Source organism: Brachyhypopomus gauderio, unplaced genomic scaffold (genome assembly GCF_052324685.1).
Source record: "Brachyhypopomus gauderio isolate BG-103 unplaced genomic scaffold, BGAUD_0.2 sc74, whole genome shotgun sequence".
NCBI classification, from domain to species: domain Eukaryota; kingdom Metazoa; phylum Chordata; class Actinopteri; order Gymnotiformes; family Hypopomidae; genus Brachyhypopomus; species Brachyhypopomus gauderio.
In genome coordinates, this window is record NW_027506895.1 from 1,225,096 (window position 1) to 1,251,569 (window position 26,474).

General features: G+C 45.3%; 2 protein-coding genes and 1 long non-coding RNA gene across 3 annotated transcripts; 1 reads left to right on the forward strand and 2 right to left on the reverse strand.

Moving 5' to 3' along the window:
• The first annotated feature begins 2,918 nt into the window (after positions 1 to 2,918).
• Positions 2,919 to 5,562, forward strand: nkx3-1 (NK3 homeobox 1). The gene is made up of 2 exons (XM_076990277.1): positions 2,919 to 3,182; positions 3,492 to 5,562. The coding sequence occupies exons 1-2, from the start codon at positions 2,993 to 2,995 to the stop codon at positions 3,908 to 3,910; spliced, it is 609 nt and encodes a 202-aa protein (XP_076846392.1). The 5' UTR covers positions 2,919 to 2,992; the 3' UTR covers positions 3,911 to 5,562.
• Positions 5,563 to 14,148: 8,586 nt separating this feature from the next.
• Positions 14,149 to 15,057, reverse strand: LOC143491342 (uncharacterized). Its single transcript, XR_013125177.1, has 2 exons — positions 15,020 to 15,057; positions 14,149 to 14,926 (listed from the first exon to the last, which is right to left on the reverse strand). It is a non-coding gene; the product is annotated as an uncharacterized LOC143491342 (long non-coding RNA).
• A 394-nt stretch (positions 15,058 to 15,451) lies between these two features.
• slc25a37 (solute carrier family 25 member 37) lies at positions 15,452 to 23,291 on the reverse strand. The gene is made up of 4 exons (XM_076990234.1): positions 22,973 to 23,291; positions 18,206 to 18,422; positions 18,037 to 18,093; positions 15,452 to 17,949 (listed from the first exon to the last, which is right to left on the reverse strand). The coding sequence occupies exons 1-4, from the start codon at positions 23,168 to 23,170 to the stop codon at positions 17,408 to 17,410; spliced, it is 1,014 nt and encodes a 337-aa protein (XP_076846349.1). The 5' UTR covers positions 23,171 to 23,291; the 3' UTR covers positions 15,452 to 17,407.
• Positions 23,292 to 26,474: the final 3,183 nt, after the last annotated feature.

Consider the following 26,474-nt stretch of genomic DNA (forward strand, 5'->3'; position numbering starts at 1 on the left):
CATGTACATGTGGATTTATAAATTTCTTTTAAAGATCTTCAGCGGTCACTCATAAATGTGAGTACCAGCCAAAACAAACTAAAGCAGTGATTGAACTGAACACTACTACCTGCCTTCGGCAGAGTTCTGATAGTAGTTAAGACCAGTATAAACGACAAGCTCTGTGAGTGAAACACACAGTATTTTTACAAGAATACTCAAGCAAACTAAACAACGCCTAGCACATGTTCATCGATTGCCAATATCACTAAAATCAATCAACACAAATGCTTGATTTTTTACTTTATTTTATTTTTTGGGAACAAAGTGAAACTTAATTTAGGACGATTGTTCTATCATATAAACTGCTAAATTTGCTATTTAAAGCCGTTAAATAATTTTCCTAAACAATAATAATACATTTATCGGATCAAATTACTAAATGCTTCAAAATTAGTTGACGTAAACTCAGTAACCAAACAATATCCAAAATCATAACTTGATCTGTTACAACGCAAATGCAACACTGAAGATTTGCAATAAATCAGGTATGTTATTGGGGACATTAAATACAATGTTACCACCAGAGGGCGCAAGATTTTAAAACTTCACGATCTAACTGTATTTTCCACTCATTCACTTGATCCTACCCAAAACAGGTGGTGTTTTAGACAATTCAAAAATAAATTAATTAATAGGACAAATAACTGTGGCTATATCAGAGCAATGAAAGAAATGTGTCACTACTAATATTTGTCAACTGCAAAAATATATACCAAAAAATCAATGTAAACGGTGTAATTAGTGCAAAATGTACAATTAAATTATAAATATCTGACCAAAATAAATTACACACAAGTATGAGTATGACTTGGTAAAACACATTTTTGAAATTTAAATTTAAATTATTGCCTACAAAACACAGCTGTATAAGACAAAAACAAAACAAACAAACAATACTGAACAAAATGTGGAGGCAACATGTCTAACCACAGAAAGTCATTTGTGTCCCACAGTGAGTATGACATACAGCTTCCTGCCCACAGGTCATAGTCTAACTAGCCTCCATCTGGCCTAGGACGGGCCCGCGGTGCCACAAATCCCCGTCCCTGTAGTATTAGCGTAGCGAAAGGGGTCAAGGGAGAAACGAGGAGTTGCATTACACAAGCGGCGAGAAATGCCCTTCCAATTACTGCCGCTTGTTTAGCGTGGTCAGGGGACGGCACGTCGCTGACGGCCGCTCTGGGGAGACTGTGACGAGAGCTCGCAGCAGACTGAATATGTGCTTGTGCAATTAAGATAGGCATCAGGAGATATACACAACAGGAAAAAGTCTCGATCAAAGATCTGAGGGAAATAGGTGGTCTATGCAGGTAGTCTATTCTGTGTGTGTGTGTGAGGGTGTGTGTGTGTGTGTGTGTGTGTGTGTGTGTGTGTGTGTGTGTGTGTTTCACTGAAAAGATTATTCAAGGTGAACACTATCACACAAACAATCAAACTACAAAGTTTACATGGCAACAAATATAATGAGGTAAACCCTCAAAAAATCTCTGAGCTTGTGTTCCTCTTATAGATCATTCAATATGCTGATAGTCTAGACTGCTGTATAGACTAAAGCAGTCGATATTTGAGAATAATGTTTCCAGCACTGTAGAGATTTCAAAACATCTATTTCTGAGCCCAAATCAGTAGGTATTCAGCTAAAACATCCTTGGCATACATCACTGGGGTACATTTCACAAATTCCCACTCACATGTGCGTCCTATGACCGTACGCAGAGCATAGTGTGAGGAGATGTGAGGTCTCTGTGGTGTGAGGAGGTATGATGGGGAAGCTGACCTGACTGGAGACAGTATTTCAGGGGCCTGTGGTGGGAGGTCATTTCTGGGGGGGGGAGACAATGGCCAAGCCTGTCCCTCTCAGGTTTGTATTATTCCAAACAGACTCCCCACTCTCCTGGGGCCGACATGCCTACACACCCTCCCCAACACACACACACACACCACTTATTTCCCTACAAATGTCTCTGTTTCTCTCCTTTCCCTTGCTAACATTGTGGGGTCAAACAGAAGCATGTGGTGGGGGGGTGCGGGGGGGGGGGGGGGGGGGTAACAACAAACAGTCAGCCGGACTGCAACGTGTGTGTCAGGAGCAGAAGCCTCATCACAATATGCTGAACGCATTAGCTCCACAGGGAAAGGGGCCCACCCACCTTGACCCCGCCTGACTGCAGGACACCCCCACACACACACACACACACACACCCCAGCCTCGGACATGAAGACGTCCCATGCACTCTGGGAGCCCCGAGTGTGCCCTGAACCTCACACCCCCTGATGGCAGGAAAGTAACACTAATATCCAATTTCCTAATAAATCTTGACAGCTCCTCCCTGAGTGAAAGAGAAGAGCAATAACAAAAAATGTGAAACACCTGTAAGTAACTTTAGCCTAAAGAGGCCCTGCAGATGCTACCGTTAACCCGTAGTACACTGTGAAAGGATGTAGTTGATATTTGAAATATAATTTAAATATTTAATCACCACCTCACTGTTAATAATGGAAATACTTTAAAACAAAAATAGTATACACACCATATAGAACATGGAACGTATTGATAATGTGTCATTGGGGTGGTAAGCATTGAAATTGATGGAAAAAGAGTTAATAAAGAGTTCATAAAGATTTTTTTTTACTTAATGCCCACATACGATTCGTAAAATCATAGTATGCATTTGAAATCAATTATGTCTCAGGAATTATGCTAAGATATAAAGTCTCGTTTGTATTTTAAGAGCTTACTTAAAGTTGAGAGTTGTTGTGATAGCCGTGTCTGTTTTTACCATCACGCACCGTGTGACGTAACGCACCGCGGCCGCGCCCCCGCGTCCCCGCGCCTCCGCGTCCCCGCGCTCTTTAAGAGGAGCGAGAGTGAGGGGCTCACCCGGGCTTTACGCACTGTGGGTCTGTCCGCTACCTGGCGAGGTCGACGCGGCGTTTTGGTCAGACGGAGATGGCGTCTTCAAACAAACAGTTAACGTCGTTCTTCATTGAAGACATTCTGTGCATGAACGAGGCGAGAGAGGACCGGACTAGCGCCTCACCTGCGGCCGAACCGGAGACGAAGTGGTCCAGTCACGGCGAGGACGGCGCCCTCCTGCTGGCCGTCACAACAGCGGACTCGCCGTTAGCAAGACGACCAGGTAAGCATTATCCTTCTGGAAACTGAGGCCAAATTTGTCTTGTTTTGTTTAAACCATAAAATATCTAATTTATTTTATTTAAATTAAATTAAATTAAATTAAATTTAATTTAATTTAATTTAATTTAATTTTTAATTTAATTTAATACCTATAGTCGGTTATTCAGTAGTATTAAACATGTTCCTAAAATTGTATGCCACGTTAAAAAAGCGGCAAACTCTGCGGCGACTAGAACTTTGGCTACATTTTTGTTACCTGCTGAACAAATATTTGTGGTTTTAATGTCTGTCATGTCGTCTTGTGTTGAAGCGTCGGCGGACGGTTCGTGTAGGGACCCTCTGGATAAGCCGCACCTGGAAGTGGCGCGGAAACAGAAGCGCTCTCGCGCAGCCTTCACGCACCTGCAGGTCCTCGAGCTCGAGAAGAAGTTCAGCCACCAGAAGTACCTGTCGGCGCCCGAGCGCGCGCACCTGGCCGGCGCGCTGCGGCTCACCGAGACGCAGGTCAAAATATGGTTTCAGAATCGGCGCTACAAGACCAAGCGCAAGCAGCTGGCGTCGGAATACGGCAAAGACTACTTTCACAAGTCGGAGGGGAGCGCCGCGGTGGCCGCGGAACAGGACTTGATCAGAGCCTCGCTGCTCGCCACGGTCTACAAGTCTTACCCGTACCGACCCTGCGTGTACGACCCACACGGACTCGGTGCGTGGAGGCCGACGGTGTGGTGAAAGGGACACGATTAGTTTTTTTAACTGTAATTATTAGTCTGTTCATGGTAATGTTAATATAACTTGTACAGCTTTATATGCAGCGAAATAAACGTATTAGTTTTTTTCAAAATTGCTTTTTTATTTTTTTCATAACAAGTAGGTTATCTAAGAACTTCCACTGTGTATTTAAAAAATAATCTGAAAGCCCTGAAAGTATTATTTTATAAACTAGCAATTAGGGTAATCTTCAGATGCTTGACCTTGTCAGAATTTCAATTAAGCATAATAATTTTAAGAATTTTTGTACTTTATTTTATTTATTACTACTTATCATTTGTGGTGATGTATTGCAAAAGCCTACAACAATAGGATTCTGTCATCACATGCCTAGCCTATCGTTGATGTGATGTCATCACTCCCCAAAAACCTTTCTCAAGAGAGTCACCTCATAACACCCTCCACCGAGACGGATGTTTTCCCATTAGTGTAAATCATTTCATTTCCAATCTTCGTTCTCTCCGTTCAACAAAGAGTCCGTCTGTACTTAAACTCTTGTAATAGTCACAAACTGCGCAGGCCGATAAGAACAGATATGGGCTCTTTTTGTCAAGCATGTGGGCTTTCCAAACACTAAAGTTCAAGATTGCAGAGAGAGATAGCAATCACAACTGCCCCTATCATCGAACTCAACTTTGGCTGGAGTCAACATCATGATGTCGTTAACTGACCGGACTGAGGGTGGTGTATTGTCTGAGAGATAAAAGCACTGCTTGAAACATGATTTGGTTTACTGTGCTAGAAGATGCCTTATCAGTGGGTCAAGAACGCGCTGCAGAGGCGAGCAGGTCCTGCAGTTGCGAGGTGGACGTGTCTACAGACTCACGTAGTGTTCCTAACAATGTACAGATGGCTACAGACACGTGTGAATGAAACTTGGATGCCAGAATTCACAGATAACTGAAATAAGTTATGAGAACATAAAAACAAAATGCACATCATAGCAAAAGAATCGAGTGCAATTTATACTTAAAATGCGTGAAATGAATTGTGTAATTTGATTCTGCTTTTCAGTGACACCTCACTGTATTTCAGGGCCAAAGTGTTTTCGTCCGAAATGACTTTTTCCTAACAAGAAGCCCAAAGTGTCCCAGTTTTATCTTAATTATTTAAAGAGCATTCAAGCATTGTGAAACCTATTTAGGTGTGTCCAGGTGTCTAAATGAGTGTATGAGTGACACGAGTTAATGGAGGAAGTGTTGCCTACAGAAGCATCTTGTCTCTGTACACATCACTGCCATGGTGCCGTGCCAGTGATTTCGCCCGGCGAGCTGAGCTTACGGAGACGAGCAGACCAGCACGAGACCAACCCCTGCCATCAGAGACGTCATGCCACTTAATAGCAACGTGGCATGTGGCGGCATCGTTTTGGCCCGGGCAGATAAGCGGAGAACGGTGATGTAGTGGGACACCCAAGGCGGGAATGCTACTCACATGGCTTGTCTCCTCTGGAATGCCTTTCGTAGGTCTGTCCCTTTTTGGAGGAGATTAGAACATCGGAAATGTCAATATTATCTCTATGTAACTCCGTAGGTTTACAATAAAGGTTTTGCTAACGTTACAATACATACTTTTCCTTCATATGTAAAATGTCTCGTTGACATATGCTTAGTTTATTTGAAAAATACACAGACCAACAGATAAATAAACCAAGCACACTATACACATTGTAATGTTTTTTGTTTTAGTTTAGCTCCCACTCGAATGAGTCACAATACACGTGAGTCAAATGCTTTGAGTCCTCTCAGCCTAGTGTATCCAAGTGAAAGGTCGAAGACACAAAGCAGGCTACTGTCAGATATATAAGTGCGCTGGACCAAAACACTTTTACACCTGTTGGCATCAAACCAGCTCCACTCTCACGCAAGAACAGGTAAAGCAGACAGGTAAGGATGGAACTTAGTAGATTAAAAGACAGATATATGAGAGGAGCAATTCCATTTTTTTATGAAATCATATTGTTGTGAGGTTGATCTTATCAGCTCTTTGTAGGTGTGAGTTTACAGCAGTTCCGCGTGCATGTCAAATTCCCGATGACACACATACACAATCAGTCTATTGGAGTTCAGTGAAGTTCATCATGTTTGTGGTGATGTTAGACAAATCATCGTTACATCATCTGATGTGTGTAATGGAACTGCAGACGTCTACCGTGTCTGGTCGAACAGGAAACACTTGTAGATCAATTTATTTGACTGATGCTAATTGATCAGAATATTGTTATATATATATATATATATATCTCATTTTGATTACGCTGATAGGTTGGTGAAGCCTCTACATTGAAATGCACATAATGCTTCAACAGAATAACAAATGGGACGCCTTTCTGGGAACCTTTATGTCTTCATGAATGAACAACAAACATTTCTGATCCCTTAGAATGAATGAGTTCCAGTTAGAGTGCGGTAATAATAGCATTCACATGTAATAAAACATTCAATTATAATATCAATAATCATAACATCATAATGGAAGAAATTAATTATTCAGGTAGTTTACTGAGTTTACCCCCCCCCCCCCCCCCCCCCCCCCTCATTTGCTGCTGCCCCCACAACCCGGGTACCGATGGATGGATGGATGGATGGATGGATGGATATTATTTATTATATTTTTCACCCTTAAACATTGTTAAACAGCATTTTCAATGTTAAAAATAAGAGATTTATCGTGTGGATGGTGCTAGTCTTGGGCATGTGTGCATACGAAGTGGACATGGCTGACCAGGAACCAAACTGGGGTCTTGTTGCTAACCTTATTGTGGCAGTTCATTAAACAACTGTCTAATGTGTTGGCCCAACACCTGGGATAATTGAGCTGTTTACAACCATTTCTCGCATCATTTCTCATGAAGAGACGTCAACTGTCCTTTAGGCCTCTCGGGCCTGTTCGAGCAGGCAACCCCATGCTGGGTTTGGTCTGTTTGTACATTTTGTTCTTTGGAACTTGTTGGTTTATATGTTACATTTTGCAGTCCAGTCACAAACACAAACCAAGGCTCAAAGCTGTGTAATCTGTAGAGTAATGCACATATAACCAGACAAATGAAATTATTCTCGTGTTTGTCAAACAGGAATGTCCAATAGCAGGAGAGGAAAATACTTTGGAATAGTTGGAACAGTTCTGGAATGGTTCTGGAATAGTTCTGGAAAAGTACTGAAGTCTTTGTCTGGAACTGAGCGCCAGCCTGCAAGGCCTCTTCAGGTTTGGAATAGTTCTGGAACAGTTCTGGAATGGTTCTGGAACAGTTCTGGAACAGTTCTGGAATGGTTCTGGAATGGTTCTGGAGTCGTTGTCTGGAACTGAGCGCCAGCCTGTGAGGCCTCTTCTCTCTTTCACAGAAAACTCTAAACTCTTGTACTGGAGTTTGTACTTAAGGTTCAAATCAAGCAAGGTTCAAATCATTTGCTATTGTCTACCTACAGAAGACCTATATGATGCACTGGTTAACAAACGTAGTACAATAAGGCAATGGCAGTGTTAAGTATTTCACTCTGACACCCAGTTAATTGAAGGTTTCCAAATAGTTTGTCATTCTGCATGTCTTGGTGATGATCCAGCAGGTAAGATCACAGTTGTAGAGCTGATGCAGTTGATTAAATCATGTCAATCAGACATAAGTTTTATATTCTAGCCACAGTTTAACTAAAAAACCAAGAAAGTTGCATAGATATGAGAAATGTTTTAGTTTACAATGATGATGATGATAAAAACCAAAATTGCAAAATCATTTATAATTTGTAAACTAATCAACTACTCCATGGTCATCTCAGGCCTTGATCCTGAGAGTAAACAGAATCAAAGGCCTTCCAGGCATAACTAATCAAGCAGCGTTGCCACTTGAGCCCTATCGAGGATGATCAGGGGCGATTGTGGCAGTAGTGGAGGTTAGTGAAGTGTGAGTGAAGCTTTCACACGGGGATTATCTGAAGAGTCACTCGTTCTACAGTGGAGCACAGCACACTCAGAGTGGAGATTAACACACTCTTGTCTTGTGCTTTGACTGATGTGTGTTTGCGATACCGGTGCTAATAGATCAGTTGAGATGCAGGGTGGGGGAGGGGCTTATTCTTCACGTTTAATCAACAACCCCTGGAGGACTAGTCAATGACCTATGACCTAAAAGTAAATCACTTCTGAAATCATTTTCACACATTAACATTAGTCTGAATGTGATTAAATAAAACAAGCTGCTATCATCAGATGCTGATGATAATATTTTCTTAAGAGCTTTTTTGGATAAAAAATAAGTAGTAGAACATATACAATTATACCTTAATTATATATATATATATATATATATATATATATATATATATATATATATATATATATATATATATATATAATTTAATTCTATATAATTTAACATACATAATAAAAGGTAATAATAAGACATACTAAAAAGCCAAGGCTGTACAAAATTGTATTTATTAATACTACTAATAATAAAGTGTATACTAATAATAATGTGCCCAACTTACAAGCTTACTCAGTTGACACAAACGTGCATAATCTTTGTTGCAAGGATAGTTTAAGAAGAAGCGGAACGCGAAAAGAAATATCTTATTAATTATCAATGTTGTTAGAAAACACTGACCTAATACCACTTGAACATGGTTGAGGATGTAAGCTGAGGACAACCCGTGGTCCTTCGCTTTAGAGAAACATTCTGACTTTCCTCTCAGAGCAACAGTGAACCCCTAAGATCTCCAGCGTGGTGGTAGGCAGTTCCTCTCTTATCCACATAAAGGTTATACATCTTTTTGCAGCCATCATGGTTAAATGCAAAACATGTTCCAGCCGTGGAGAGGGGAACTGGAGATTGCTTGTATCACCTAGAGTTCTGTAAACATGGATTAAGAGGAATGTCTTTTGGAATACATTCTGTAAAATGATTTCAAATTTGGGTCACGATGTTTGTAGTTTAGGGCATTCCCAAAACATATATAACATACGACCAAATATTTATTTGACATTGTTAAGGACTTTGTAAAAACCTTTCTAAAATTGAATGATCATCATTACTGAATTTATAATACTTAATTATTCTATAATTAATTATATAATAGGTGATTTTGGTGAGCTCTTCATATTATCTTTGATCTCTTATCGTATTTAGCAGTGTTCAGTCTCAGTGTAAAACCCTGTAGTGTGTTTGTGGGCGTGTGTGTTTGTGCGTGAGCCAATGATGCTGGCAGTGGTATGAGAGACATGTGCACGTTCAGACTAAAGGATGAGGACAGAATCCCATAAACACAGTGATAAGCCCGCTGGATGGGTCACCGGGACAACGAGGAGGCCATAGCGAAGGGTTAAAGGTTAAATGAAGGTTAGTAAGAGTAGGATCATTCTCTCTGTGTGCTGGGTACAACTTTGTCCTCCAACATCAACGATCCAATTCATGTTTAAGAGAAGGTTTCACTATGTAGTTCACAAGCCTCCAATTAAAGAGACAATGTTTAAGTGGACTACATTTCGGTTTACAAGCAGTATATGCTAATTCCACAACAAAACATCACAGACCTGAATTCTATTCAGCCAACTGCACACTAATACACACATCTATTATGCCACTTTACCCCATTTCATGATGTGGAATTTCAGTCATCCGTCAGGTGAGGTGGCACGTCGTCTCAGCTCATCAGATACGGCGTCCTGAATGTCGGCATGCTGTCAAAAACATGCAGACAGCCTCCCACCTCTGGACGTCTTTCGGCAAGTCCAAATAACTTGTAAGTAATCTTTGCAATTAGCTCAACTGTTCACACAAGTCCAAATAAATTGTAAGTAATCATTACAGTTAAGTCAGATTAGCTGTTCACAAAAGTCCAAATATCTTGTATGTAATCATTACAGTAAGGTCAGATTAACTGTTCACACAGGTTGTCGATACACACACAATACACACACACACACAGACATTTTAAAAATATTTACATCAGTATGTTGTGGTACATTCTGATGCCCTAACGTGACTAACCCTAAACTCTTTGGTAACTAACCAGGCCTAGTAAGTGAAAAATGCTTTCGTTTTACATGGTAAATTCCAGTTTATTTCTGTAATAGTCAACTATGAAAGCAATACTCCATCAAAACCTTTATTTCCACCCAACCCACAATCTCACGGTCTGCGAGAACTCCAGCATACAACAGAAGCTAAAAGCACCCACATACACCGAGAGTAAACAGAAACCGAGAGCACCCACACACACACAGAGAGAGAGAGAGAGAGAGAGAGAGAGAGAACACTCGTTCTTCAGCCCCTCACCGCTCTGACGGGGAGACGGAGGAATTCTACCTCTGCTGTTGCCACACACTGATAAACGGTTTACTGTTGGACAATGTTAAACATAGCAGATGGGCATGTGCGTGAACGAGTGTGTGTGTGTGTGTGTGTGTATTTTTATTGCGTGCTTGTATGTAGGCATTTGTGAGGATGCACCCCGACTGAACCTCTCGGTGGAGAGCATGCACAGGATCCCAGCAGAGCTGACCTTTGACCCCATCAGGAGTGACCAATTATGCGGGGGTAAGGCCCAGATAGTAGGGCTGCACAGACGCAGGCCTCCGACAACCTTACTGTCAACTTTATCATGACTGATTCACATAAAAGTCCTCCAACCCGTCCTGCTATAGCCCTTTCAGCAAAACACAGAAGACAAGGATATTCATCAGAAAACACACAGGAGATCTGACAGCATAAAAGCCTCAGGGTATTATATTTTCTGTTATTTTCTGTTAATTTAAAGACATAAGGATTTTTCATATTTAGACACTGATAGAGTCAATAAAAGCACCCAGGCAGACTGTATCTGCTTCAAATGACAACTATAGAGTAATCTACATAAGTATCTCCGGTCTTGAAGTCTGAGAGTGTGTGATCATCTGATAAGACAAGTCACTGATGGGTGTAACCACAAGTCTGGCTTATAATTACCCATCAGCCTTTGCCTCGCCTCTTTTTTTTCAGAGTGGGATACGCTAGACTGCCTCTAGAATGGCAGAGGTGTCCAATGAAGCCTTTAAAAACTCTCCCTTTCTGCAATGTCATCCTTTACGGCCGAAAATCCTTCACGAGAATAAACGCCATGGCAAACTTGTCGTCAATAGTAAAGCAATAATATGCAATAGCTGCTCAGAATAAGATACGATCTCTCTCGGGCGCGAGGCTGTAGGGTGGAGAAGGAACTGCGACACCTGGTCCGACTGGCTCTTCTGAATACTGCCCTGTGGATTACCGACACTCTGCAATACATACTGGAAAAACAGCAGACAATGTGGTCTTCTTCTCCTGGAATATCAAAGGGCTTGTACCTTCCTAAGTGAGCCAAGCACTTTGGACATGCTGTTGAAAGCAGCTGGCCAAAACCAGCCCTCACGATGGACCGCAGCCCACAGACCTCAGTCTGAGCCCACATACCTCAGTCTGAGCCCACAGACCTCGGTCTGAGCCCACATACCTCGGTCTGAGCCCACATACCTCAGTCTGAGCCCACAGACCTCAGTCTGAGCCCACAGACCTCGGTCTAAGCCCACAGACCTCAGTCTGAGCCTACAGACCTCGGTCTGAGCCCACAGACCTCAGTCTGAGCCCACAGATGCTCAGAAGCCCGAGACCTCGGTCTCAGGCCTCACTCAAGACAGGGGGACCAAGAACAGTTCCACCACTTTGTGCCTATCCTCCCCTGCAATCTGATTGGCCCTTAAGATTGGGAGCACAGTGTGGTCGTGAGGCCACCATGACCTCCATTGAGCCCTGGCATAACAAAGACGGTTCCCCCCGCTACGACGACGGCAGGGACCAGCGCCTTCACAAAGACCACCATTGTCAGCCGTCCAATATGCCGTGACTGGGTAACAATTTTTACATGGGCCGATAAGATGAATGTTTAAACAGGCAGGTTCCTTTACGGTGAAGATTCTCAGGGATATCTTTCCACACACAAAAAAAAAAAAAAAACCCAAAGAAACAATCGGACCCCACCCCCATCGTAGGGAATGACTCATTCCGATTTAAAACCTGCGGGGTCTAGATGGGTACAGCAGGAATGTTACTACACTGCCGGACTAGTAGTGATGAGTGTATTAGTATATTAGTGATATGAGTATATTATTTTTTTGTTCTACGCAAGACAACATAGGCCCCTCGGTGTGTGTGAACGCGAGGCGCTCAGATAGACGTGTGTGCAATTAAGCAGCACGCGGCGAAGTGCTCATGCAGCGGTGATAGTGCGATAGCAGAGATGTATGATGGGTTCTTTGGACGTGGAGGATGATGGGAGCATCTTTCTTTATGTCACCCAGATAAACAACTACAACATCTCATCAGACAAGAGCAAACGAGCACCACCCCCCACCCCACCCCGATGGCGGAGCAGTGTGTGGGGAGGGCGTACGTGTCCTGGGACATGCAGTTCGATATCACCTTCGAGGCACAGAAGAGAGGTTTGTTATGGGTTATGGAAGGGACAAGATTCGTAGCTTAGAAAAGAAATAAGAGGAATATGTGGGGGGGGGGGGGGATTGGGTGGTATACTCACACTACAGGAAACTCTTATGGAACTTTACACAGGAAGTTAATATGTGGACCTGTTTCAACTTGTGCGACATTATAAAAGTGGAATTTAGAAATTAACTGAAGTTCACGGACGAGCATCATGCCATATGTGTACGAACTGCTGACCATCCCGCGGGGGCATTACCTTATTTATTATTTTAATATTTCCAGTCAAACCTACACATACAAGTGAAGTTGAAGCAGATGAAGAGAAGTACACGTGACATTAGTAGGACAACACCAGACAAGCACAGGGCCGTGTCTCCATAGTCTATTAACCATTCGAGTACCCAACGTGTGGCCCACTGCTATGCCTTACTGAAAGCTAGTGTCTAGTCTTCAGTGTCTAGTCATTTAGTCTTTAGCGCCCTCTGCTGGTAGTGCTGTTTACATAGCGTTCATATTCGTCAAAAACAGTGTTTAGTTTTAAAAGTGTCTTGCTGTCAAACGCTTGATTGTAGACTGCCATAAAGAATATTTCTATGATTCTAAAATTATTTTAAGGACAGAACACGTAAATCATAATATTACTATTGTGCTGCCCTGTATCTACGATAACATTGTGGGCAGTGATGCATTCTGCAGGTTACCCTTTCTCCTCAATGCTGTGACTCAGAGCACGTGAAGGTGGTAAGGCACGCCAAACACGCCAAAATAAAAGCACACTGGGCCGTAACGCTAGTTCTCATCTGTTTCTATAACAATGATCCAGTGTTGAACAGCGGTGTTCAACACTCAAGTGTTGACATGCAGAAACGGATCCCAGAATATCTACAAGCTTGCTTTTCCCAAACAGGCCTCAGCATAAAATGACGTTAAAAGTGTAAAGCTAAAACTGTTGCTTAATGTTACGTTGGTCAGTTAACTGTTGGTTAATTTACAGTACTTGTACCGTACATGTCTGACTGCATTGTGCCACGTGTAAAGTTTGGTGGAGGGAGGATTATGGTGTGGGGTTGTTTTTCAGGTGCTGAGCTTGGCCCCTTAGTTCCAGTAAAAGGAACTCTGAATGCTTCAGCATACCAAGACATTTTATACAATTCCATGTTACCAACTTTGTGGGAAGTTTGGAGCTGGCCCCTTCCTCTTCCAACATGACTGTGCACCAGTGCACAAAGCAAGATCCATAAAAACATGGATGGTGTTTCTAGTGTGGATGAACTTCACTGGCCCGCACAGAGTCGTGACCTCAACCCGATAGAACACCTTTGGGATGAATTAGAGCAGAGACTGAGAGCCAGGCCTTCTCATCCAACATAATTATATGACCTCACATATGCGCTTCTGGAAGAATGGTTAAAAATCCCCATAAACACACTCCTACACCTTGTGGACAGCCTTCCCAGAAGAGGTGAAGCTGATCTAGCTGTGAAGGGTAGACTAACGTCATATTGAACGCTATGGATTAGGAATGAGATGTCACTCAAGCTCATATCTGACTCAAGGAAGGTGAGCGAATACTTTTGGCAACATAGTGTATATATAATATAAAGATTTCCTCTAACAGACACAATGTAATAAGGATTTCTTCCATAGACACATCAAGACCTCTGTCTCTCTGGCCAAAAATTTTGCTATACATTGTAAATGTAAAATGAGAATGGATGATAGACTGTTGAATGAAAAACACACAGAGGAATCGGTTAATAAAGCATCTTTATTCCAGCTCCAGTGTTACAAACTGTAGCAGCATCTTCACCAATATATAAACATTCTGTGACTACATCATTTTGGGTGATACAGGTTTATGACACTAGATGGCGCCGTGTTCAAATGTCCTTACGGTGTTGTGCGAAAAGAATGCAGCAGTCGCACTTCAGACCCAAATTCATTAGGGGAAAAAGTCAGACAACGTGAGCTGGTGGGCACGTGTGCCGACACAAGCGACTGAAACACATGTGTAAAAGCCAGAGTGCCCAGAAAGGACCACAGCCACTACACATTCAATGGCTTTCCTTCTGTGATACTGCTTGTACAGTTACAAAGTGTGTGTGTGTGTGTGTGTGTGTGTGTGTGTGTATAAAAACAAACAAAACAAAGCACAGCATTGGACCCCCACTGACGACGGGCAAGCAATACTCGCCAGAGTTGAGATGCATAGACAACAATTGCCATTTTAAATCTCCCTATGAAGGAAAAGTTTTAAGAACTACTGCTGGTGAACACATTCTTCAAGTGGCAAACATTAAAACCCTTTTGGGATTTCATTCGGGGGTTTTCTGTGTCACCTGTTTGTAAGGTCTCACTGTGTAAGCTCACACGAGAGCGGGGGGCGGGGGGGGGGGGGGGGGGGCTTTGGTTTAAAGGAATCATCAAACATCTCCTCAGAAATCCCGTGGAATCTGTAGTAATGTGCGGACTCTGCGAGAAGGGGAAGAACGTGGGAGAGGGGACAGAGGAAGGCCCTCCACCTCCACCTCCACCACCTACATCCACCCTCATCTCCACCTCCACCTCCACCACCTACATCCACCCTCATCTCCACCTCCACCTCCACCACCTACATCCACCCTCATCTCCACCTCCACCACCTACATCCACCCTCATCTCCACCTCCACCTCCACCACCTACATCCACCCTCATCTCCACCTCCACCTCCACCTCCACCACCTACATCCACCCTCATCTCCACCTCCACCTCCACCTCCACCACCTACATCCACCCTCATCTCCACCTCCACCTCCACCACCTACATCCACCCTCATCTCCACCTCCACCTCCACCTCCACCACCTACATCCACCCTCATCTCCACCTCCACCTCCACCACCTACATCCACCCTCATCTCCACCTCCACCTCCACCACCTACATCCACCCTCATCTCCACCTCCACCTCCACCACCTACATCCACCCTCATCTCCACCTCCACCTCCACCACCTACATCCACCCTCATCTCCACCTCCACCTCCACCACCTACATCCACCCTCATCTCCACCTCCACCTCCACCACCTACATCCACCCTCATCTCCACCTCCACCTCCACCACCTACATCCACCCTCATCCCGAGGGCAATCCCTGTTAGTAACCCACAGAAACTCACTTACATAAAGCTGCATAGATCACACAATCACATCAGGTCTGGACGGTCCATAAATACATGGAACGAAAACCTTTATGTGCTAATATATATATATATTTATTTGTCACAAGATCAAATGTACTAATATACAAACTTTAATAAAATCTTAAACTATAAAAATGGAGTAAATATAAAACCATAGGATAAGTTGCATTCATGCATTTGGTGAGGGAGTTCTCTTTCGACCAAAACGAAGACCAGCACCGCCTCTACAAGAGCTTAAAACCCCAAAGCAAGCAGGAAAGCCGCTGGTGAGGACACCCTTGTGTCCTGCGCTGCGTTATTCACAACACAAGCTCTTTCTACGTTTGTGCGTGGTTTCCGAGCGACAAGGCGTGCTCTCGAGAACAACACCGTCTTTTAGCACAAGAGGGAATCTAGAGGCAGGCTAAAGTCACGCAGCAGCCATGAATGAAGCCGTTCACACATACACACACACACACGGCTGTTGTACCTTAAGAACGCTACGAGAAAACAAAGACTGCAGTTCCAAGCTGTTCTTGTGGGTTTGGAGAACAGCCATGTACATAGAGTGCTCCAACAAATCTCAACAATACTCACAATCACACTAAAAAGAGGTTTTCACTTTACTAAATATCATTTTAAAAGGCAGAGAGGTTAAACGTCCAACAAAAACAGGTTAAAGTTCACTGATCAAATTAATAGTAGGGTCCCAGATTGCCACATCATCTCCATTCTAATGAAAACCCTTCGCTATAGTGGTCACGGAAAAGGCTGAGATCAAATGAAGTTTCGTGAAGGTTCAGGCTTCCAAGTACACACAGCTTGTGTGGAACGGGCCTGAACCAAACAGCAGATGCGTCACTTAAACAGAACACAGGTCAGCGGTATATAACAGTGCCGGGTTACGCGTAAAGGAATAGTACTTAAGAGCAATATCGCATTTGAATAATAAATAAAAAATATAATAATAGCTATAACTGAAGGCGTGTTTGAACATGTGAATAAATGCTGCCTTTGTCAGATCTGAGAGTTGTGATGCCAGTAAATACCTTGGTAAGACAACCTCACTGGTCAAGCACATTAAAGCCTAGGTTAACTACAGCCACTGCCAAGATGTAGTCTTTAAAAACAGAGTAATCACTCTTTCATCGGAGAGCGCAACTCTGGAATGTGTTTGATTACACAGTGTGTTTCAATTGTACAAATGTTACAAAAATAAAAGGCCTGTGGGCAAAATAAACAATATATTCCTATGTCAAAACAAATGATAGAATTTGACGTCAAACATATAGATGGACAAAGCCAAATATTTCACTTTTGTTTGATGTTGTGAAAACAGGAAATGGAAGGACGTGGACTTTTGGTCGCACACGCGCGCACGCGCGCGCACACACACACACACACACACACGGAGTGATCTCATTCTGATCAAGGCACAGGAGGCCAGTCCGGGGTTCTAAGAGAACTACACCGCGAGCACCCCGGTCTCTTCCTCATTCCCGAATTCCGGCTTTTTACCTACGAATAATTCAAATAAATGTAGCTTGTAACTGTGACCTCCGATCCATTTATACATTTCCAAATAGATAAATATTTCAGCTGCAAAAGAACGGAACCAGAACGTGGGATTTGGTCGTGTCGCAGGGATCCTTCCGCTCCACCTTCTGGACTTCACGTGCGGACTTTTGAGAGCGGAAAGCGGTTAACGTGCACGCTGTGAGAAGATGGAGGATCTTCACGCAGCGGCTCAGTCACCAGGTCCGCAGGTTGCAGGAACGGCTAGCCCCGCCCCCCCCCCAGGTCCTAGGCCCGCCCCTCCCAGGATCTGGCCCCGCCTCCAAGCGCCATCACGTGGTGTCCGCCGGCCCGCTCGACCCCTCCAGGCCGACCCGCTGGTGCCGGGTCAGGAAGTACTTGAAGAACTCGTAGACGGACCAGGCGATGGCCGTGGACGGCATCTGGTAAATGACGCGCGCCTGCACGCCCTTGAAGAAGGCCGGCACGCCGCCCAGCCGGTACACGGTGCTGAACGCGTTGGCCATGCCCGACAGGTGTCCGCTCACGTGCGCCGAGCTGAGGGCCACGTTCTCCTGCGTGTTCAGCAGCGTCTTGCAGACGTCCAGCGGCGTGGTGACGGCGGCCGACACCGCGCCCGCCGCCGCCCCCGACAGCATGTGCGTGCCGGGCCAGTAGCGGCGGTCCGGGTTGAGACGCTCCTGCGTGAGCTCGTACACGATGAAGTGGACGGCCTGGAAGGGGATGTTCATGGTCAGCTGGGTGCTGTAGCTGCGGTAGAAGGCGGCCAGGCCCTCGGTGCGGCTGACGGTCAGCACGCAGTCCACCAGGCCGCGGTACGGAGACTGGTACATCTGGAGACGCTGCTTGACCACTGAGACGGGGGCAGAGAGGGCGGAGCATCAGACACACAACTCTTAGGACCGTGATGTGTTAGGATAAAAGAGGGGGCGTGGTCTACCTTCAGCCGGATTCATGACGGCATCGTGGAGGACGGTGGCTACGCTTCCTGCCAAGCCTGGGGGGAAACGAGAACACAGCGTCGTTAGTGGAGCTCCGCCTCCCGTCCTGGCACCTCCCCCGGGGGAGGAGCCGGCGAGGCGTCGTGCCAATCGGCGTGTGGCGAGTACCGTTGGCGAGGTGGCTGTTGCCTCCGGTGCTGAGGGAATGCTTGATGCGCTCGTAGCAGGCGAAGTAGAGGGCGTGGGCCGGCCCGGCGCCCAGCATGGTGATGTTGAGCCCGCGGAGCGGACGCAGGAGACCCTCGGTCCTCGCTATCCTCCGCAGGGCCTCGTACACGCCGCGGTACTGCGCCTTCGGGTCCGGCTGGAGACTCTGCATGCGCGTCTGCGGACAACACGCGGGACAGAACCGTCAGCGGAGGGGCGGGACGTGCTCCTGTTCCGAGCTGGGGTGACGACACAACTCTACGTCTACAAGACAGAACAACTACACAGCGACTGCATACGCACCACAGCAAGAATGGGTATAAAAATAACCTCCTTCCTCCTCCTCCGCAATGCCAGCAATTACAGTAAACAGGGGTTTAAGGAGGGGTTTAAGGAGGCGTGAAGACAAGATGTTACTCCCTGTAACTACAAAAGGAGGACACATCCGTACTAGGCCTACATAAGCTAGCAGATCCACAGTCTAGACCTAAATAATCAAACCACATCCACAGTCAGCACTAGACCTAAATAATCAAACCACATCCACAGTCAGCACTAGACCTAAATAATCAAACCACATCCACAGTCAGCACTAGACCTACATAATCAAACCACATCCATTTCATCCTGCAGTGAGGCAGGACAGCAAAATCCCGGCATTGAGCTCCAGTGAGGAAGGTGGTTCTGTTAACCACCAGGCGTACTGGAGAAGCTGTTAAATGTTCACAGTGTGTGTGTGTGTGTGTGTGTGTGTGTGTGTGTGTGTGTGTGAGAACTCAAGTATCACTGACACACAATGCCAGAGTCTTCAAGTCATAACGTCAGGGCAACACAAAGTCCGTGGACCCTGCCCTAGATGGGCCGTCTGCCAAGACGTCCGTATACTCTCCTTGAGTGGAGCTTCTCGCCTGCCTGAAAGCTCGAATTTATGAACAGAGTCTCAAGGTGTGGCCTGTACAGCTTCAAAGTGTGAGCCATTTTGAGGCACCTCCTCTCTGACTGCAGCATCCAGCACACCGAGATTGCTAAACCAGAAACGGTCCGCAGTCCAAGGCTAACAGACCCAAAACCACCACCAAACCACTCCACCCAATTCATTCTGATCACCTCATCACGTAAGGCTTCCTTCTGGACCTCGGTTCTGACGGGCTAATCTTGAAGGAATTCCCGTCCTAATTAGCTGTGGCTGACATGCAAGTGTGACGTTAATGCAGCCCAAATCATCATCATCATCATGACGATGGGAGAAACTTTATTCTTTAGGGAAACAGTATTAGAGAAACTGTTTAGATTCATTAGAGAAACAATGTCCTATGCAGCACTGTGAACATTCTAGATCAGATTTGCATTCCTGAACTACCGAAGTGTCTCGCATAGCACCCGGAACTACCGAGGACGCTGAAAAAGCAAATTCAGCACTAAATCACAAGAGACTCTTATTTTGACAGGCACCTATTTAAATGCAGCTAGGTTCACCAGTGCTTGTGCGAGGTCTTCATCCGCTCCCCATCACTCCTCCTCTCGCCACGTCAACACACGTTTGGACCAGAGCAAAAGCCATGACCAATCGCTGCCAGAAACATCACCACGGCCACAGGAGCCGTGAACGCCACCCAGAAAAACACCCGCATTTGATCTCTAGCTGTATTTTTTCCTTCTGCTTAGAAGCCTGCAGCGGTAAGACGGATCCGGCTCTTTTAAACGCGTCGCGTTGCGGTGCCAGTGATCTGGGTGTTTCCACCTCCTGGTCCTGGAGGCCAGCCAACACACCTGAGTCAACCTGTCAGCAATATTATGAGGTTCAGACAGGTGTGTCAGGACAGGAAGACCTAAAGGCGTGTAGGGTACAAATACTTTCAGTGCTCCAGGACTGTTCTGGTGGAACAGCTTAAAACAGCTTAAAAATGCTTTGTTGTCATTATATAGTACATATAATGTGATAAGTGCCTCCACTGGGTTCAAACCAGGGGAAGAGTTCAAATTCAACCTTCTAACACCAAGGTTGGAACCTCAGTAGTGGTGTGTGTGTGTGTGTGTGTGTGTGTGTCCAGAGGTTTGCACAGCAGTTATGCCAACACCCACAGTATACACACAGTGCCGCCCTACATGTGCGCACGTGATTAGTGCCATCTCAGCACCCCTGTCCAGAGAGATAAGAGTCCACGCCCTGGTGCCGCCCCTCCCAGGCAGGCAGAGGAATGCTGGGTAATTCAGCTCCCCTGATCCGAGAGCACACCCACGATCTGGCAGCCGCTGGTAATCAAAGCCTGCTGCATCAGCTTTCATAATGAAGAAATCAAAGCCCGTGGCTCGGGGTTAAGACTCGCGTCCGCAGGAGGAACAAACTCGTCCAACTCTTACGGTTACGGAGACTTTTTGTTTTCTTTAAATCGCAATCTGGGGTCCAAACAGTAACTAGTCACTGCCAGTCAGATCAAAGGAAGAAACATCTTTACACGTGACTCCACCGAGACCTTCAGTCTTACACATTAAGTATGGTGAACCCTCCTGCAAACCTGGATCACAGTGCCTGCAATCACACGTACACAAGACGCTAGTGCTGCCCAGTGAATGAGTAATCACCTCCACATCAGACGCTGGGACGTCTGTGGGATCTCGGGTGCATTCAGGTGGGCAGGCCAAAGCAAACGATCACCCATGCTCACTAAGGGAGAGGAAGTAGCTGCAAAGCTTGTAAAACGTCAGCCGGTTTTATTTTGGGATTACATACCGGGGCTAAATAAATAAATAACTCCTTTGCCGTTCTTCTAAAGCTCGTGCATACAAACGATTTCACTCCGCCGACGCTGGGGACTCTGGTTTCTCTACACGTGCTTCTGCTACCAGAAGGAGTTCAGTCACTCGGTTAGAACATGCCCGCTGGATGCTGGCACCAGCCACCACCAGCCAAGCTTCCAACACCTCCCAAACGCAAAAGGCCCTTCGTGACGACCCCCGGGCTGGGTTCGGGTTAACCCGGGCTGGCCCATGGCGGATCATCAGTGACATATGGAGTTGAATTGGACGGAAATGCACAAGACATGCGGGGAGGCTCTGAACAGATGAAACCCCCGTCCCCTCCCAAAAGGGATCGGCTTTCCTTTAAACTTACATCCCAACGGGCAGATACGACTGTGAGCAGGACACCACGCTTTTATCTGCAGTCAACAGGTGTGAGCGTCCCACACAGCAGAGGCCACAGACACTTCGGTTGTGGAGCCACATTTCGGTCATAAAAACAGTCAACCAGAGGGCTTAGAGTATTACATTTAAATTTTCATTGTTATATTTTAGTGTGAGGCTAATAAATGTGTAGATTACTCCGTATTAAAAAACAACAGTTAAAAACTGTGTGTGTGTGTGATGATTCAGAACAGAAAAGTTAATGAAAGTTAACTGTATACTCTCCCAACTATATACTCCCCAACTATATACTCCCCAACTATATACTCCCCAACTATATACTCCCCAACTATATACTCTTTGCTAGCGTGCTAATCCATTACCCAGATCAGCAGCATTCCCGCACATGTCCAGTCCGTCACCCTGTGCAATAAACCATGTGCTTCCAAACCCCCATTATTAGTGCAGTCTACTCGCACGCCACCCAGAAGGAAGGCCGGTCTTCTCACTCACGCTGCTCCCTTTCACTCTGAAGGAACATCTGGGCTCACATAAAACACGTGGAGCTCCAAGTACACGGAGAAACCGGGCTATGGGCTTCACTAGAGAGGAACCGGGTCTGCACAAGCAGGAACCTGACTGGACTGTTGCTTAAAGGTTTACGCTGTGCACTGGGTTGAAGATTACTGCTGAACTCACTCACGTGTGCATTTAGCATCTTAACAGCATTATTTTACATTCAGTAGAACAAACATGGTCCTCTTGTTAAATACAGACACAACTGGACTGCACTGCAGCACACGTGGGAACACAATGAGAGGGAGTAAGGAAAAGGGGCGGGGCTTCCTCCCATACAGGAAGTACGAGGGACAGGGGAAACGAGAGGAAGGGACCAGCGGTCGGAATGGGACAGAGTCGCCTACAGGACACACGTCCTGTCTCTCATTAGCGCCGCACGGTTAACGTGACATTTGACATTTGCACAAACGTAAAAAAAACTCTTTACTACAGAGTTAAATCCAAACATTAGTTTAAGGTTATTGTTTAAACTAGAACCCGATTTGTCCATTACGTGCACAAGTTATACATTACAAAATTATATATATATATAAATATATATTAAAGACGTCGGTGGCTTTACATTCTAAGCAAAGTCATTCCCCGACCTACTCTAAAGTCGACTTAAGTGTTTTAAAGAACCTTTTCTGCCTCTATGTAAAGTCCTCAATGGTACAACTGGAGTCAGCGGTCCCAGTTCCAGACTGGGTGCGTGGTAACTGGAGACGGTACCGAACCAGTACGGCAATGCACCGAGAAACACAGGCGAACCCTGTAAGGAAGTTTCCTCGTTGAAAACCTCTGCAAAAAAACCGTCTCGGATAAGAGAGCCCAGATCATCGGACCACTAAGTTCTGCCCTGCCCTGTCCAACCTTGGTGCCGACCCACACATCTGCGCGTAAAGTCGCTCCACAGATCATCTCCTTATCTCCACATCGTGACAGGAATGCGCGCCGCCACCCGGTACCGTTCACGTCTCACCCGAACTCCGCACCGGGAAACTTCTGACCCCTTAAGCGCGTGCACCCAGAACCGGCCGGACTTGCCTTGACGGAGTCCACCGGGTACATGACCGTGTGCTCCAGCACGCCGGCCACGGCGCCCGCCGTCATGTGCGTGGTGAACGGGACGTGTGACGGCAGGCTCTCGTAGTCGTCGGCCTCCGGGGACCCGCCGTCCCCGCCGCCGCCCTGCAGCTCCGACATCTCCAGGCTCGCCGCCGGCGGCTCGGTGCGCAGCTCCATGCGAGCGGGACCGCGCTGGACTTGTTCGGTGTGCAGGGTTCGTCCTCCGACACGCGCTCAACGACCGCCGCGAAACGGCGCTAAACTCCAGCGCGACATCATGTCTGCGTTACATGCGCCGTGACGTCAGCTTAGTCGGCGATGACGTCGCCCTCCGCTAAGCGAATGAAATTTTCGAAAACGCCGAGGGGGGCGGGACTAGGGCCGCGCCGGGGCGGGACTTACAACAATCGCGACCAATAAGAAGTACTAATAAAAAGTACTATGGAAAACCTTTTTTTTTTTTTTGCAGTTTTAGAAAGTTTTGCGTTCCACACATTTCTTTTCCCCAGGGCATTTTCCAAACTTGTGAATGTGTAGATGTTTCATTCATGTTGCGAGGATTGATCACGTAATTTTCAGTGACAATAAGCAGTTTGTGCTTCCTATCATAATACTGAAGAAGGTCCCACCACAAACCCAATCAGCCTTTGTAATCGTTACGCTGTTCGTTATAATAAAACGGCTTCAACGTGAGCCCAAGGTGGCCACATACTGAATATTACCATCATAAGATTATTTACATATATCTAAATAAATATCATCTGTGTATTTTGCGTGGTGACTGTCATCAACATTCTGTTCATAACAGCTGTCCTCTCCACAAAAGGTCCTGGGAGGTGTAATGTTGGGTGTGTTGGGTGTAGCAGCAGGTCTGTTCATGGGTGGATCCATAGATTAGTGGGGCTGTCCTCTGCTTATCTGGTGCTACATGGCGGTTGTGGTGGAGTCGGTGGAGACGCATGAGTGTGAGCGGCGTGTGCTGCACTCTGCACTGTTTCACCATATAACCAGCGAGCTGGCGCTTCTGCGCTGACTAGTATCAGTAAAACAAGAAAATTAATAAGAGATATTAGAATACCGGCAGCAATCAAACCAGTCACCTCTAGCATCCGCCCTCTTTAGACCTGTTCTCCCAGTCTGTCATGTACTCACCATCAGACACATGAGCAGATCATATGATTTGGCCTACACTGGCTAAACAATGCAGGGCTTTGAAAGAGCAGGAACGGGCTGGATGGGCTTCAATGGGGTTTGGTGTTTTAAGACTTTAACCTGATTGTGCTTTCTTGATCATTTTTTGTGAAGCAATCTGGATTATTGCTGGACTGAAGTTTGGAACTCTCTTATAGGACTGGAGAACTGCCCCTACACACTATGGATCACAGCAGCCAGAACACACACACACACACACACACACACACACACACGTTCATGACACAGTGTGGGACATTGGTTGGTAACCAAATCCAAGCCTATTGTCCTAAAACAAGGGGTGTCCACTATTACCCACAAAGCTTTGGAGTTTCATTCCACCCAAGAGGACACCTGTCCCCACATTTTATCAGTAGGTCTCAGTCCTCACACAACTGAAGAGATCACGTACCCTCCTGCTTGGTTGGGGTGAAAACCTGGGACCACTCTGCCCCTTTGCGTAAGTTGGGACACCTCTGTCCTTACGGCACAAGTGCACTAGTTTAAGCCTTTTGAGGATTCAAACAGCTCTGTTTTTATTGCAACAGGCCACGTTCTTGAAGAAAGTATCACTGTACGATAAAGGACGTCAGCTTTCTCACGAGTGCAAAGTAATGTGAAATTCACGTCCCCCCAGAACACGATCCACATCCCTAACCCCTCTACTGAGCGGATAACCAAGGCTTACTGTAAAGCCATGCAGCCAGGCCAACAAACCACCAGAGAGCAGGGAGTTCAGAGAGAGGAAACGAATATCCACCCAGCTCCCCCTACACTCCACCTTGACTCACCTAAGATTAAAACCTTTGACCTTTTCATTTGAATAAAGGGTAATAAATATATATTTTTATAATATAATATTTTTATAGTACAATATATTTTTTAATTTACAAACTATAATGGCACAAAACTCTGAAAAGTTTGGAATCAAACTGAGTTTTCCAGAAAGATGATGTCTGATGACTTATGTACTTCCAAGTGCTCTCAGGCGATCTCAGATGTAACCGTCCCGTAACAGAGGCAGTATTGTTCTCTCTGGGAAGGGAGGGTTGTGCTGACTCATGCTTCTGTGTTTCCAAGCACATTCATCTCTTCTGGCGAAACGCAGTGGACATAGATGACCTGCTGTTGTACCATGTCAGAACTCACCAGCCCAATAATGATGTTGCCGTCAAACACATATATCCACTGCAGTGGCAGAATCCAGGATCCTCTGACTAAAAGCCATAGCTTTGGTGTTATAGCTGCATTATCTTCCTTTCAGCTCATCCATCACCAGTTAACCTCTCTCAAGACAAATCCCTCCCTCCAGGTAAAGAGGTAAAAGGGGTTACATTGCAAACTTAACCTCAGCCAAGTCAAGCCCTACAGCCCCTCACAATCCCACAGACAAGCCTGAGAAAAGTCTGCCTGGGGACAAACACTTGGTTCCAAGATGTCTCCAAAACCCTGCTGTAAGATCTCGTTTGCCGTTAGATCTTCTGAGAATGCTCTGGTTTTATTGATATTTTATTATTACACTACACTATACAGAGTCTACAAAACCTCTGAAGGTCTTAGACTTGGTCTCTTAATATTAGACATGTGGGACGTGCTGATGTAGTGCAGGATGAAAGCCGCTAACATACCTACCTTTTAAAATCTGAATTAGTGTTTAGCCTAGTGTTTTTTAGTCGTTATCCACATACACTTAATAAAATAATGTTAAATAAAGGCAGGTGTAAATCGACGAATGCTCCAGTTCTAGTTTACAGAAATCTTCGGGTTAAAACTCGCTGCCTCACCCAGTTCCCGTCACCGAATACGAACAGCCACAAATGTGGGCTTTTACTAAAATTAAAACTCTGTCAAGAAGACAGCTGGATCGGATGGGTTTGTGGCAGTACCATTAGTACATTAGCAAAAACTGAGTGAAATTAAATCTACAAGATATTGACCACAAAAAAGCTCTCAAATCTGAGAAAATATAACAAATTGCACTTAAAAAATGAACTACTTATGGCCGGAAATATGTTTATTTTAACATACACTAACAACTTCACAACCATATTAATTAAAGATCATAGTAAAAAATTGTGTCATAGTGTAACTCACAGGAAATAACATAAGTAGAAATTCTTTTGTTTTGATTCACCCTCTTTTCAATGACAAGCATGGACACACACTGAAGTTCAGGGTTTACACACCTTTGTGTAAAAGCATGTTGGTACGTGTCAAAGCAACACTCGCATGAATGTGAGAACACTGCCCAGACTACCACACCATGCTTGCCTTGTTCTCATAGTGCATC